Raw genomic sequence first — 13,332 nt, forward strand, 5'->3', positions numbered from 1 at the left:
GTTTCTGCTCTTAATTATTTGATAATTTGCTGGTCAGTGAGCCTTAACAGAAATTGTTAGTATTTTTGAGCAGAAATTTGAGTTGCTACAGGTGTGGAGAAGGGCTCTGTTGCGGGCAAAGATTTGGGGTGGACTTTCCTGGCTGGACGGAAGTGGAGCTTAACAAAATGCTTTATTTTCTTTGTGTTTTTCTTCCTTTTCCTTGGTCCCTACTGCAGTCAAGCACATCCAGAAGATCAGCTCTAGTTTTCATGTAATCTTTTAAGTCTCCCTTACTGCATTCTCAATAACCCTCGAGGAACATTTCTTGTCACATGGTAACAGGGGTAGTAATATGATCATGAATTATCTCTATGCATCCCAACATGAGAGAAGAATTTCGTTCTGCTTCTTACTACTATGTGATTTTTTTCCTGACAGAGACAGAACCCTGGTTTCCAATTTATTTCTGGGCACCAAATTAAGTAAATGGGTACTCTGCTTGAGTAGATCTTTAATTATTCTGACCAAGCAATTGTGTCTCTGCTATTATTTTAGAAAAACTTCTCCAGACTTCAAATGAAGACAGAGGAGGCCCATACAGAGCAATTACAATGGAGAATTTGTTTACAGACTGTCACTAGAAGAGACATAATGCTTCCCTTTATCGTCACTTGTCAGAGCAGTGACAGCCTGGAAACAGCCTGCCTGTGCATTATTCTTTATTTGTCACCACTTGTGCCATCTCTTGCTCTAGCAGGTACCTGGCATGTGTCAAACTTATGATTCAGGATTCATTTGATCACCACTGTAAAGAAAAGTATGATGTATTTTCTTTTAAATTACAAATTAGATATTTGCTCCCCATAGCTAATGAAAGGGGCTTTGGCTTCTTTATATGCAAAAAGTACCATTTATAGCTTACTATAGGATTTAAATACTGGCTTCTCTCTCATGCCCAACTCTGAAAGTGGAATTTATATAATACTACAGAATATAAATTAAACCATCCTATTTACCTCTTCTACTGTCACGGCAAATCTGTTCAAAATGGTTTCCTTTGGAAATGAGTAGGCAGAATGTGTTGTCCTCTGGACATTTAAGTGCCTTTTTATTACAGGTTGCTTTCTGTTTTACACACTGCATTATCATTTCCTCCAAATAATTCCTCTAGAATTACAGTTTTGTGCTGACATTGCTTCATGCATGTTTATTTGTACAGTTGAGTTTGCTTAGTCTAAATGTACATGTGTAGCATACAGGGTTTGTGTGATGCTTCTTCTGGCGATAGTATTGGCAAAAAATAGTTGGGATCTGTGAGAAAATGCAGTTGTACCACAGGAAATAAAATATTTGGTGTTCTCTTCTTGTGAGGGAGATTTATGGAGTTCTGTGAAAGGGGGAAGTTTATTCTAGTAGGTTTGGCAAAAGACAAGATTTTAAAAATCTAAATTTGTTAGTAATCATGAACACTGAGACTATTTGTTAATCAAAAATGTGGTTCAAAATGGAAAATATATTTTTACTATTTATATAAATAGTAGAAAATACTACTGTTTTCTTTAAAACTACTATTGTTCTACTGTCTCCGACTGTTACTCTGTTTTTTGCATTTAGAGATTGGTAACAGGTAGTGTCACGAGACATTGCTGGACAAATTAGAGTATGAGAGCACTTTCATAATGATTTAAGTTTAAAAAATCACTACTTATGGATCCAAAAGGGAATTTGTTTCCTTTACCTTAAGATATTTTCATTCTCACAACCATGTTGGAGTTGGTCATTGAACTTAAATACTTTGTGTTGCTTTTATAGTTATTTGTAGTTATTGGGAAATTTTTTCCCAAATAAATTCCAAAACCACCTTCCTTGCCATATCTCAAAACTAAAGATACAGTAGATATTGTTGCAGGCCTCTATTTGACTATGTCATGACTGCTAGGATATTACTAACAAGTAACTGGTTTATAAAATTTAGATACCTTACGTATCTCTAGTAATCCGTATACTTTGGTTTGTATGTAGACCTGATTTTTTAATGTCACTTGTCTAACTAAGCTCAATAAAATTCAGGAGTTATTACTTTTGTTTTCTTCCTCACTGCTTCCAGATATGTCTAAATGAGGATGTATTTGGAATTCTGTGTATTCTCTGTATTCTGTGCAAATTTTGTTTGTGTGTTTCTGCTTTTTTGTGACTTGTTCCTTAAGCAGCAAGGAGGCCTAATTGAGTAGGTGAAAATAATTTTGGGATATGTAGTTCTGGCAGCAAAAGACGTGCAGGATGTTTTAATGCAGTTCTTCACAAGTCAGGTGACGTGCTGTCTAAAATGTGTGAAGAGCTATCTGAGAGAGATGGAGGAAGATGGTGCAAGAGCTTTTGTTTGTTTCACAGAATTTCAGATATTATCCTTGCCAAAGAAAACAAAAGATTTAAAATTTGAGAGACCTTTTTCCTGAGTTTGCAAGTAATCTGAAGCAGTGAAAGAACAGTATGAACCATTGATTTAATAGGTTTCAAGCTCCAATACAACTAATGACAATCAAATCATATTATTCAACTCTATTGTTATTTAGCACTTGATATAAGAACAGAAAAGAATGTATCATAATTTGATTGTTTACAGCCTATCTCCCTGAAGTGTTTTCCTGAGAAGATAGGCACTCAGCTTTCAGAATTTCCTCACTGGAAGATGTGGAAGGAATGAAATTAATTCCTTTGTATGAGACTGAATTTCACTGAATTAATTTGGCTCAAGACAAGTGATAACTGTCAGAATGCACGAAAAGAGTGCGTTTGTACTAGTTCATTTAAACATCAGCGGTGGCTCTATTCAAATTGCCTGCTGTAAGGGCCTTACCCTAACAAGTGTGACACCCAGCTAGTGAAGGCCCAGCTCATGTGTGCCTGCAGGCACCAGAAACCCTACCAAGACCACAAACAATTTGGATTGTCCAAGGAAGGCTCCTGCTTTTCTCCATCAGAGCATTTAGGTGCTTTCTTGGTAGCTGCCTTCACCTGCAAAGAGGGAAACTGCCTAGAAACAGGGAAGAGTAAAGCAATTGTGTCTGATACATAATGCAGTTCGGAGCTATGTAGTAGATGGTCAGCTCCTCTGCTCGGGTACAGTCACATCAGTGAACCCATCTCTGAGGGTGGGCAGGTGATGATGGGGGGTTTGTACTACAGCCAAGGCATTTAGTGATTGCTAGAGTTGGAGAGGTGTGTTCTGACTGAGCAACCCAATTCTTTTTAGTGCTTGTCTGAACAATGGGTGATCTTGCTCTTGGTGCGGTCTTATTCTTGGTGCTGGGTCCCTATGCGCTATTCAGTGCAAACAAACTGAAAGCCTGTGGATAGAAAAGGAGAAGGGTTAGGTGACCTTTGAGAAATACAGGAAATTTCTGGTGTCTGAGGAGTAACAGAACCTATGGTACCTAACTGATTAGATTTGATTTACTTTGGAAATATGTAATAACCTGTCACTTTGGAGCTTTTTCATTTTTCATGGCTATTAGATGATACGATTTACAATATAGAAAAAAATCCAGACTGACAGCCCTTACAGACTTTCTTATATTACCTGCAAGGTCTTTGTATTTTTGTTTTTAAGGTCTATTTCCCATCTTCTATATTCCTGCACTATGGGAATAGTCTCAATGGAGCTCATAAAAACAAAAAACCAGTTCAATAAATACACACTTTAAACAGTCTTGCCTGTGGGCACAAAATGATCCAGGGCTTGAATAAACCTCAGTTCAGTCACAAAACTGAATTGTAGCTGGTAGCTAAAATGACTCAGAGTAGCACACAGGCAACATAGCATCCTGTGAATATGATTGGTCATACAAAACCCGCCATTCAAAACACAGAACATTTCTTGACATTGTTACTCTTGGGATTTTATTGAGTATGTGAATAGTGAAACAGGATGGAAAAAGGGATACTTCTTTCCTCCTTATTTGGGAATTTTTTGGTTTTGTCTCAGAATGGTTTTCCTCACTTGGCCTTATACTTCTCCCAGGCAGTACAGTGAGCATAACCTCTCTCTTGACTCAGGATGTCTCCAGAGTGTTGAGTTTCTCCTCCCAGAAGCCCCAGCCTTCTCTGTAATCATTGCAGTGTGATGTTCCCAGTCCCTCTTCTGTGCCAGTGTGTGTCAGGATTCCTCAGTATGGAGGACCATCCCATGTAGTACTCTTCCACTAAATACACACCAGAGTTCCACTTCTTCCTAATCTCTAATCTGCTGGTAGCTTTGGAATGTCGTATGTACTTGTCAGCTAGGAAAAATAACAAGATGAGAAGAAACCTGTGGAGGGAGCTCTATTTCACTGGAGCTTAATTTTATTTTTGCACAAGATCCTGTATTGTCTGTGCTGTGACTTGTTTGCTTATTGCCTCAAATTTTTGTGTCAGCAATATATACTCCAGCATATTGTTAAATGGAAATTGTTCTGGCTAGTCTACAGGAAATTTATTGAAAAATTTGTAATGATGGAAGAACAGGAACAAAGCCTGTGTTGTCCATAAAAGTCCAAATAGTTAGTAGCTGGTATCAGAAACAAGCATAACCTGACAAAGCCATTTCTGTGAGAGTTAGCTTGCAATCCTTAGCATCGCTAACTGTAGCTTATCAATAGTTTTAATTGTTAACGACTAAGCTTTTCTCTCCCTTTTCCCCGATGAATGAAACGTTAATATTTTTTCCAAAGTAATGAGTGGCAAGCTGAGATGTTGTAGCAAATACAAAAGATCAGGACTTGTGTTTTAGATGTATTTAGGAAGAGGCGAAACTCTAGGGTGCTTTTGGTCTTGGGGTTTTTTTTATGATTCTTAGTGTGCGTTTCTTGTCAGAAGAAAAGATGTTCCCAAAGATGATATTTTGTGATACAAATGGAACCAGATTTTTCAGATCAGACAACCTATCAATGACTGTACATTTGCAGCCTAATTTTATTAGGAATTCAGCTGTCTGTGTACTTCATGCTGGTATCTAACTATTAAGATCTTTCTTTATGTCTGTTTCTCTTCACATTACAAAAACAACCTCATTCTGCTGGTTTTATTTTTAAAATTTACTGCCATTCTCAGTTCTTCATAATAAGTTAATATAGTGAACTAACTTGGAAAGGACACTGTTTATAAAGTGCCACGCCAGAATGTTTATATGGCCCTGGGCTGCAGGAGCCAGAGAATGGATGAATATCCTGCAGCTGTTTTGGCCATTATATTGTGGATGGCAGGTTGCCAGTAGCAACTGCAGCAGAATGTCAGTGTCTTCCTCTGTGTGATAAAACAGAGAATATTTGTACTTTCTGAACCATTTCAGGAGGATTTCTGGCAGAGTTTGGAGGACTTGAAGTGACCAGAGATGGAAGTAGATAAGCAGCTCACAGGTTGTACACCAACCTGTTCTTCTGTTGGCTCCTCCAGACCTGGCACGACTGACACTTTTTTTGCCTTTCTTTCTAGAGCATTTAAAAGAGAAGCTGGAGGAATATATGGTCCGCTTTGCCAAGGTGAGGATTGTGCGTACCAAGAAACGAGAAGGGCTCATTCGGACCCGACTGCTGGGAGCCTCACTGGCTAGAGGAGAAGTCTTGACATTTCTGGATTCCCACTGCGAAGTCAACGTGAATTGGCTGCCACCCTTGCTTAGTAAGTGCATGAGCATTCATTAGACATTAAAATCAGAACACACAATCAACAATTGAAGTTATGTCCCACAGTAAGCAGGACATACACTGTATCAAAGTGTTTGGAGTTCTGCTGCAGTTCTGATCTGTTTGAAGTGTCAATATGAGAGAGAACTCCAAGGAATGTGAGCAGCTGCATTTTGTTTCCTGAGACTTTAGTCCTGAGACTGAAGAATTTGTAAAATCTTGCAGTATTGCTTTTGCTTATAATAGTTGCAATTTATTTTATTACTACTACTAAATACACTGCTATATCTAGTATAAAGCTATGTCCTTACTATACCCATGAAAAGGTTTCTTATGAAGGTATTGTACTTCTTCCTAGTTTTCCACATTGCATTAAAACGGTTTTTGCTGTAAATACATCCAAGGCTTCAGTGTTAAATCCAACAGCAATAGCATTCAAAATGGGAAGCTCAGAAAGAATGATTTGCTATTGACTGTTTACTGGATTTCAGCTGCAGCCAGCAAAGCTCCATTAGTTAAAGGAATGGAAAGAATCTATTCTTGTAGTCTAGGATTTCACTTCAGGAAACAATGTTCTTTTTTCTACACACCTGACTACGTGCAAAGTGTATATGCTTTGCAAAGTGAGTGCTTTTTGCTACCATAACCAAAGAAAATTTCAGAGTTACCTGATAAAGAAATTTGTATTCATTAAAAAAGTCTTCTGTAAGTACACAGAAGGTTATGGTTTCACTAATTAATTGTTATTGTTCCTTTAATTCTGTTGTTAGGACTCTTGTGCCACATAGTAAGCTGATAAAGCATTTGCAGCGACATGTGCTGTTCTTCTAATGAGCTATCAGCAGAGATCAAGAAAAATACTATTAATTAGTTTCTCTTCAGATCAGTAGTAAGATAATGCACAAAATTCCAAATTTTTATCCTTCCTAGCTTCCGTATAAAATCATGCATACAGTTGTTCCCCTTGTTATCACCTTGCCCTCAATCACAACATCTGCATTTTTGAAAATAACTCCCATGTCTTCACCTGAAGCACAAATGTCATAAAGGAGCAGAGAGAAATCCAAGTTGAGGCCAGTTCCTCTTGTCCTAACACTAGAAGAGACCAGCCCCCACCTCACCACAACCTTCTTTCAAGCGGTTGCAGAGAGCAATAAGGTCTTCCACAAGCCTCTTTTTCTCCAGGCTGAGATCCCTCACTTGCTCCTCATAGGACTTGTGCTCCAGACCCTTCACCAGCTCCATTGCCCTTGTCTGAACTCACTCCAGCCCCTCCATGTCTTTCCTGTGTTGAGGGTGCCAGAACTGATCACAGGATTTGAGGTGCAGCTTCAAAAGTGCTGAGTACAGAGAGACAATCCCTGCCCTGGTCCTGCTGGCCACGCTGTTGCTGATACAGACCAGGATGCCATTGCCTTCTTGGCCAGCTGGCTCATGTTCAGCCACTCTCAACCAGCACCCCCAGGCCCTCATCCTGGCCAGCTTCCCAGATGGGCATCTGTAGGCATGTAGTGCCACATGGGGTTATTATGGTCCAAGGACCTTTGTTCTTGATCCGGCCTGTCTAGCTCCCTCTGAAGAGCCTTTCTGCCCTCCAGCAGATTGACACCCCCATCTGACTTGGTGTCATTGGCAACCTGACTGCAGGTGCACTTGATCCCCTCGTGTAGATCTTTGATAAAGATATTAAAAAGCACTGACCCCAGTACGGATTCCCTGGGGAACAACACTTCCAATCTTCCACCAGCTGGAATTAACTTATATTTACCACGACTCTCTGGGCTGGCCGTCCAGCCACTTTTTATCCAGTGAAGAGCGCACCTTTCTAAGCTGCCAGCTTGTCCAGGAGAATGCTGTGAGAAACATTATCAAAGGCTTTACTAAAGTCCAGGTAGACAATATCCACAGCCTTTCCCCACATCCACTAGGCAGGTGATCTGCTTCTACAAGATTGTGTTAGTCAGGCAGGACCAGACTTTCATAAACCCATCCTGGGTGGGCCTGAAGCCTGTGTGATCTCACGTGAGATAATCCATTCCATACATCTAGCTGGATTTCACCCTGTGAAAACTAAAAAAATAAGGATTTTTTTAGGGTCCTTATGACAAAGGATTCATAATTGCAGCCAGGTTGCAGTTGAACCCTCAGCCTCAAACCAGAAAACTGGAAAGATGAGAGCAACTGCATCAGTGCCCCTCAGTTCTCAAGAGGAACGAGATCTTTCTTATTCCACGTATAGTAGAATACTTGTAGATAACCAGCCAGCCAGAGGACGTAGAAATGAGTAATACTGAAGCCCAGAATCAAATCTGTTTTATTTTGAAAGAAAAAGTAGAGTATTACATAAAGGACAAATAGAAAATGAACACACATCTAGTATATTTTCCGTGTGCCCTGTTTTTCTAAAGGAATGAGAGAATTTTCTTATAAACTTTAGATGGCAAATGTTTACTATACTGAAATCAGATGACACCTGGCTGCTAACAATAGTAAAGTTAATGTACGTCTTCAAATGTTTATCTGAAGTTATATTTTGTGATTCACTCAGCACTGAATGTGACTGAGTCATTTAGGGTAACCACAGCAGAGGACATGTTGGGTGTTTATTGCTTTGAAGCTGCCCTGCTTTAGCTCCAGAAGTTTCTAGCATGTGTAGTTAAAAATCCCCAACAAGTACACACTTCAGCTCTGCTCTGGACTGGCAGTCTTTGCTGACAGGAGCAGTAGTTTCCAGTGTTCCAAACTAAGTCTCCAAATGAGGCCTTGAAAGTTACAGGTTGGGAAGGGGGTTGAGGAACCAAGAGCAATCACTTAAAGATGGTTCTCAGAGCTATTTAAGTATCCGACTTATCTTTTCAGAATTAACTATCAGCTTTTAGACCAAAGGAATACTGAGTTATTTCAGTACTTTTGGGGTATCTAAATGGCTTTGTGGAGCTGACCCACAGTTGTTTTCAGTTACAGTCCTTTGTTTTGCTTTCTTAAAAATGGCTGTAAAATGCCTTTATTTTTGTTAAGCTTTATTTAGTTATTTAGTTTATTTTTTTTTATTTGAATGGGCTCTTTAGGTTAGACACTGAGATACTAGAGATTTGACTGATGCTCACTGAGTAGACTGCTGTAGTGATGTAAAAAGGTTGGCAAACACAGCTGTTTGTTATCACTCCTCAGCAGAAGGAAACACGTGGGCTGGACTCCAGTCCACAGCTGACAGTTTAGTGCAGTCTGAAGTCACAGTTACACAGTTATTGCAGGTAAGAAACTTGAGTGACAAACCAGAAAGGTGCTGGCTGATGTTGCTGCAGGAGCAGTAAGAGGAGAGATGGACAGTCGATCAGACAGACAGAGGCTACCAGAATTAGGTTTGTTAAAACAGCCTCCTTTCCTCACTAAGAATTAATGTTCAGATTATGCTTAGCAAGTTATCAGAACACCTGCTTGTTGTCCATCTTCACAACATGTATGTGATGTATTGCTTGACAGTGAAGAAACTGAGGGCACAGCTACTTCTGGCAACTCAGTTGCTGAGTCACTCAAATGCTGTCGTTATCTGTAATCACGTACTTAAGTACGACAGTAGAAATATTTGCGTTGAAAAATTGCGAAAATAAGACTATTGGCAATTTGACATTGTTACTTTATCCAGCCAAGTTTGAAACATACACCTGAAATTAAAAGGGTACCAGTTTCTCATAGAGATAGAACCTATATTTCTGAGATAATGACTCATCCAATATTGAGAACTTCTGTTTATTGCCATATATGCTTACTCTGCTTGATCCTAAGAGTGCTGGATTCAAATATGTATGTATATATTGGTTAAAATTTCTTGGGAGAAAGCTCTGAGCAATGTCCCCTCTTGTTCCCAGGCTTTCCATCAGATGTGCAAGATTTTTGCATGTACAGTGTTGCTTATCTGTTTGTTCTTCCCTTTAACTGAAGCATATATGCAGTGAAATAATGCATGGATATGTTCAGACCAGGAGGAATCTGTAAGGGGATGAGGAGTAAAGGTGATGGAAGAGAAACTGTAAAGCATTTCAGCTGTAGCTTTCAGTGTCTGGCATTAGGAACAGGTGAAGGAAAGAGCAGTGGCTGATAAAGGCAGCAGCCTGTTTGCATATCCAAGTCTGTGATACCACCACACTTGTGAAAAGTAAGTTAGCTCTACAGCCTTTTCTTTCTGTTTCCTAAATTCATACTGGGCCTACATTTAAGCCTAAGTAGTATGTATGTATGCAAAATTCATTATTTTAAACATACTGAAGGAAACATTGAGGCTGCGGGTTTCGTTACTTTGTCTTTTGGCGTGCACAGCTACAAGCACCCTGGTTTCATCAAAAGTCAAGATTTTCCTGTGGTTCCTTGTCTCTAAAACATTTTGGTGGCTGAGAAGTAAGTCCTGAAGAAACACACTAAGACAGGCAGCTAAGCATCATCATACTTGCAGAATTCTTGAAAGTTGCAGGAATAAAGACTGAGATTGAGCTTGACCATTGCTCAAATAATTTTCCCCCTGACTGTCTCTGCATGTGACTTGGAGACTTCAAATCCTTCAGTGTATTTAAAGACAGCAGCTTTTAAAGATGAAGAGGAGGATGCTAAAGCATTACGAGTCTACCTTTGACCTGCTGCAGACAAATCAATCCCATTTAGTTTCTCTACTCCAATCAATTTAGAAGAGAGGGGGTCAGAGGCAGATTGTTAGAAGCCCTATAACTATTAGGAGGGCCATCACAAGAAAGAGATTATGTAAAAGGGACTTTATATAATGATCACAGATAACGCTATACAGTGTGCCAGTGAATGTAATTATATTTGGCAATAGCAACAGTAATGCAGCCATTATCTCCGAGATGAGTTTCCTAGAATTTTGTGAGAGCCTGTGTTTTAAATTTATTTCACTATTAAAGGATAAGGATGTAAAAACGTGCTGAACTTCCAGTCACAGTAATATCTCACTAGCAGCATTGATCCCTGATTTGGACAGTTATATTTCTGAGAATAAATATAAAGACCCAGATGTTCTGTGAAAATAACCTTTTTTCCTTAACTCCAGTCCCTCAGAGGCATAGAAGCAGAATCTGTATTATTAATCATTATACCAGTATTACCTGCCTTCCGGTCTAAGTGTTCAATCCACACTAAGCCCTCTGACTATTTTTAGGGTATTATCAGGCCTCAGTGAAATCTAAACAACAAAACCAAAACAAACAAAAGCAAACAAACCAACCAGTTTTCCACATAAGCCCTAAATTGTACTAGATAATGTAAAGTATCTAAGCTGTCATTCCGAGAAAAAGCTTTATTATACTTGGAATTTTAGGATTTTAGGGGTTTTTTGAGGGTTCATAGGTAGTTTTTTACTGTTCTTTCCTATCAACACAGCTGTAGGTTTTCTCTGTACTGCCTCATTTCAAACCATTATTCTTCTGCCTAATTCCTGATGTTTGCCTATCTTCTTCACTTGTCTTTCTTTTCAGAGGAGCTCTATAGGATTAAGCAATAGGATTCACCAAAGCAGACTCAGGCCCAGCTGAGCTTATGCAGGAGATGGGAATTTGATTTAGTCTCACAGTTCTATTTTTTTTTTTTTTTTAAAGCAAAACTAAACTCCTTTCTTTAGAAGGCAGCTAAGAATAATACTGTGCAGCTTTCTTTATAACTCAAAGATTGGTACAAAAAAAAGAACACAAGCTCTGTTTTTCTCTTTGTGTTGGAGTTTGCCTTTAATTTGGAGGATTTGATTTCAAAGCTGATGCTCACTACAGCCACAGGGACAGTGACTGAACGGTTACAAGGGCCGAGATTCACATTTAGGAATAAATATCTCTCTCAGGGGCTTCTCGTACGCACTTCCCACAGATGAAGGAGTATTTTTACTATTTCCTTGCTGGCTTGTTCCATAGCTGACAGACTGGGGACAGCTCAGAGCAGCAATGTGAGAGAGATACAGATAACTGGATTCCTGTGGGTCTCAAAGGGATGTGCATCCCTTTAAAGAACCATAAATACTTCTAATCATTGCCCAACTGCATTAATTCTACTTTAAATAAAGATTTGATACAGATTTGAAAAATGAAATTACTGGGGGGCCATAGGGCACAAAGCAAGCAATCTTCAAACATCAGAAACCTGCGGGATTCGCTTTGCAGTGATATGATAGATGGCTTGACTAGACATGCCGTTTCCTATTTTCTGCTTTCATTTTTCAGACCAGATTGCACTTAACCACAAAACCATCGTGTGTCCTATGATCGATGTCATTGACCACAATCACTTTGGCTACGAGGCACAGGCGGGGGATGCCATGCGAGGAGCTTTTGACTGGGAAATGTACTACAAAAGAATTCCGATTCCTCCAGAGCTCCAGAGAGCTGATCCCAGCGACCCCTTTGAGTAAGTAGCGATAAAGGGGAGAGTGGGAACGCGAAGAAGGGCAAGCAAAAAATGGAACTGTATTGGAATCCAAGCCCAGACATTTCCATGTAGGCCACTTTCTGCTAATGAAAGGTAATAGAAGAAAAAAGCTTTTATACAAGCTTATAAAACCGGAAAACTAGGAAAAAGATCAAGGCAACAATTTGCAGAATTCACAAGCTGGGCCTGGAAACACAACTGGGCTCAGTGACTGTACATAAGAGACAGGCACATACTTGTAGTTAAGTTTTGGCATCAGACAAGAAATGATTGCAATGACAGGTACTCTGTTTATTTCACAGAAACTTCATTTAATGTTTTATTTGCTGGAGGTTGATGCAATATATGCATTGGCAGTTGAATCCACGTTATGCCCAGCAGATGCTTTGTTTATGGCTGCTGTATATACAGTGCTGTAACTTAAACATAGAGCTGTCAAACCTGAACACTGTCAATATTTTTAGATAAGATAGCCTCTCATCCCAGTATTGTAGAGATCCGCTCACTCACAGAAATCTTTTCACAAAGGTACATCCTTTTTTATTATCTTTTCTTGTAATTATTCTCATGTAAGGATCAGCTTGGATTAATCCTTATCAAAAGAGAAAGGACTGACAGACATGGTTCTAGTGTGGGAAAGTCTCCAGATCTCTCACACAGGCACGTCCCAGCAGAGCTGCCGGTGGAGCAGGCTCTGACACTCATTAGCTGAACCTCCACACTGTAGGTTATGGCAGTTTGAAAGTTCAGCATACTTCCCTTCCCAAAGCAAAACCTGGAAACAATAGCAACGGAACAACTGCGTCTCTGACCCTCATATCCAGGGAATGACCAGCAGGGAGGAGTAGGTAACTGTGACATTTGTGGGCTCATTTTCATTATTCTACTTGTTCCTTTTTGCTTATCTCCATCCACGCCCTTCATCTTGCACTAGCGTGAGTGCTGATGAATTACTTTACATCGGGTGCCAATGTGACCGCTTGTTACTGAGGGGTGGGAGATTCAGGCAAGCCCTGCCTTAGACTCAGATTTTTGGCAGCAGTTTAAATTTGGTATGGCCCGCACCTAAAATCACTCCAGCCTGCAATTCTAAGGAGGGCAGATCAGGTTTATTATAAACTGAGTTATTCATTGAATAGATAGGCGATAAAAGACAAAAGGCCTTAAACAGAGTTACTTTTTACACAGTATAAAACAAAGAGAACTATTAGATTACATAAAACGGTGCACAATATTGAGGTACTTATATTAAAGCTAGCAAAGACCT

The 13,332-nt window shown here is 39.6% G+C and overlaps 1 protein-coding gene across 1 annotated transcript in view; it reads left to right on the top strand.

Moving 5' to 3' along the window:
* The window catches only part of GALNTL6 (polypeptide N-acetylgalactosaminyltransferase like 6), a 443,050-nt gene that overhangs the window by 355,911 nt on the left and 73,807 nt on the right, over positions 1–13,332 (top strand). The window contains exons 5-6 of the mRNA XM_040065326.2: positions 5,455–5,640; positions 11,861–12,044. Coding sequence (XP_039921260.1) covers positions 5,455–5,640; positions 11,861–12,044 — 370 coding nt within the window. The remainder of the gene's footprint in view (positions 1–5,454; positions 5,641–11,860; positions 12,045–13,332) is intronic.

The sequence above is a fragment of the Hirundo rustica genome, chromosome 5 (genome assembly GCF_015227805.2).
Source record: "Hirundo rustica isolate bHirRus1 chromosome 5, bHirRus1.pri.v3, whole genome shotgun sequence".
NCBI lineage: Eukaryota > Metazoa > Chordata > Aves > Passeriformes > Hirundinidae > Hirundo > Hirundo rustica.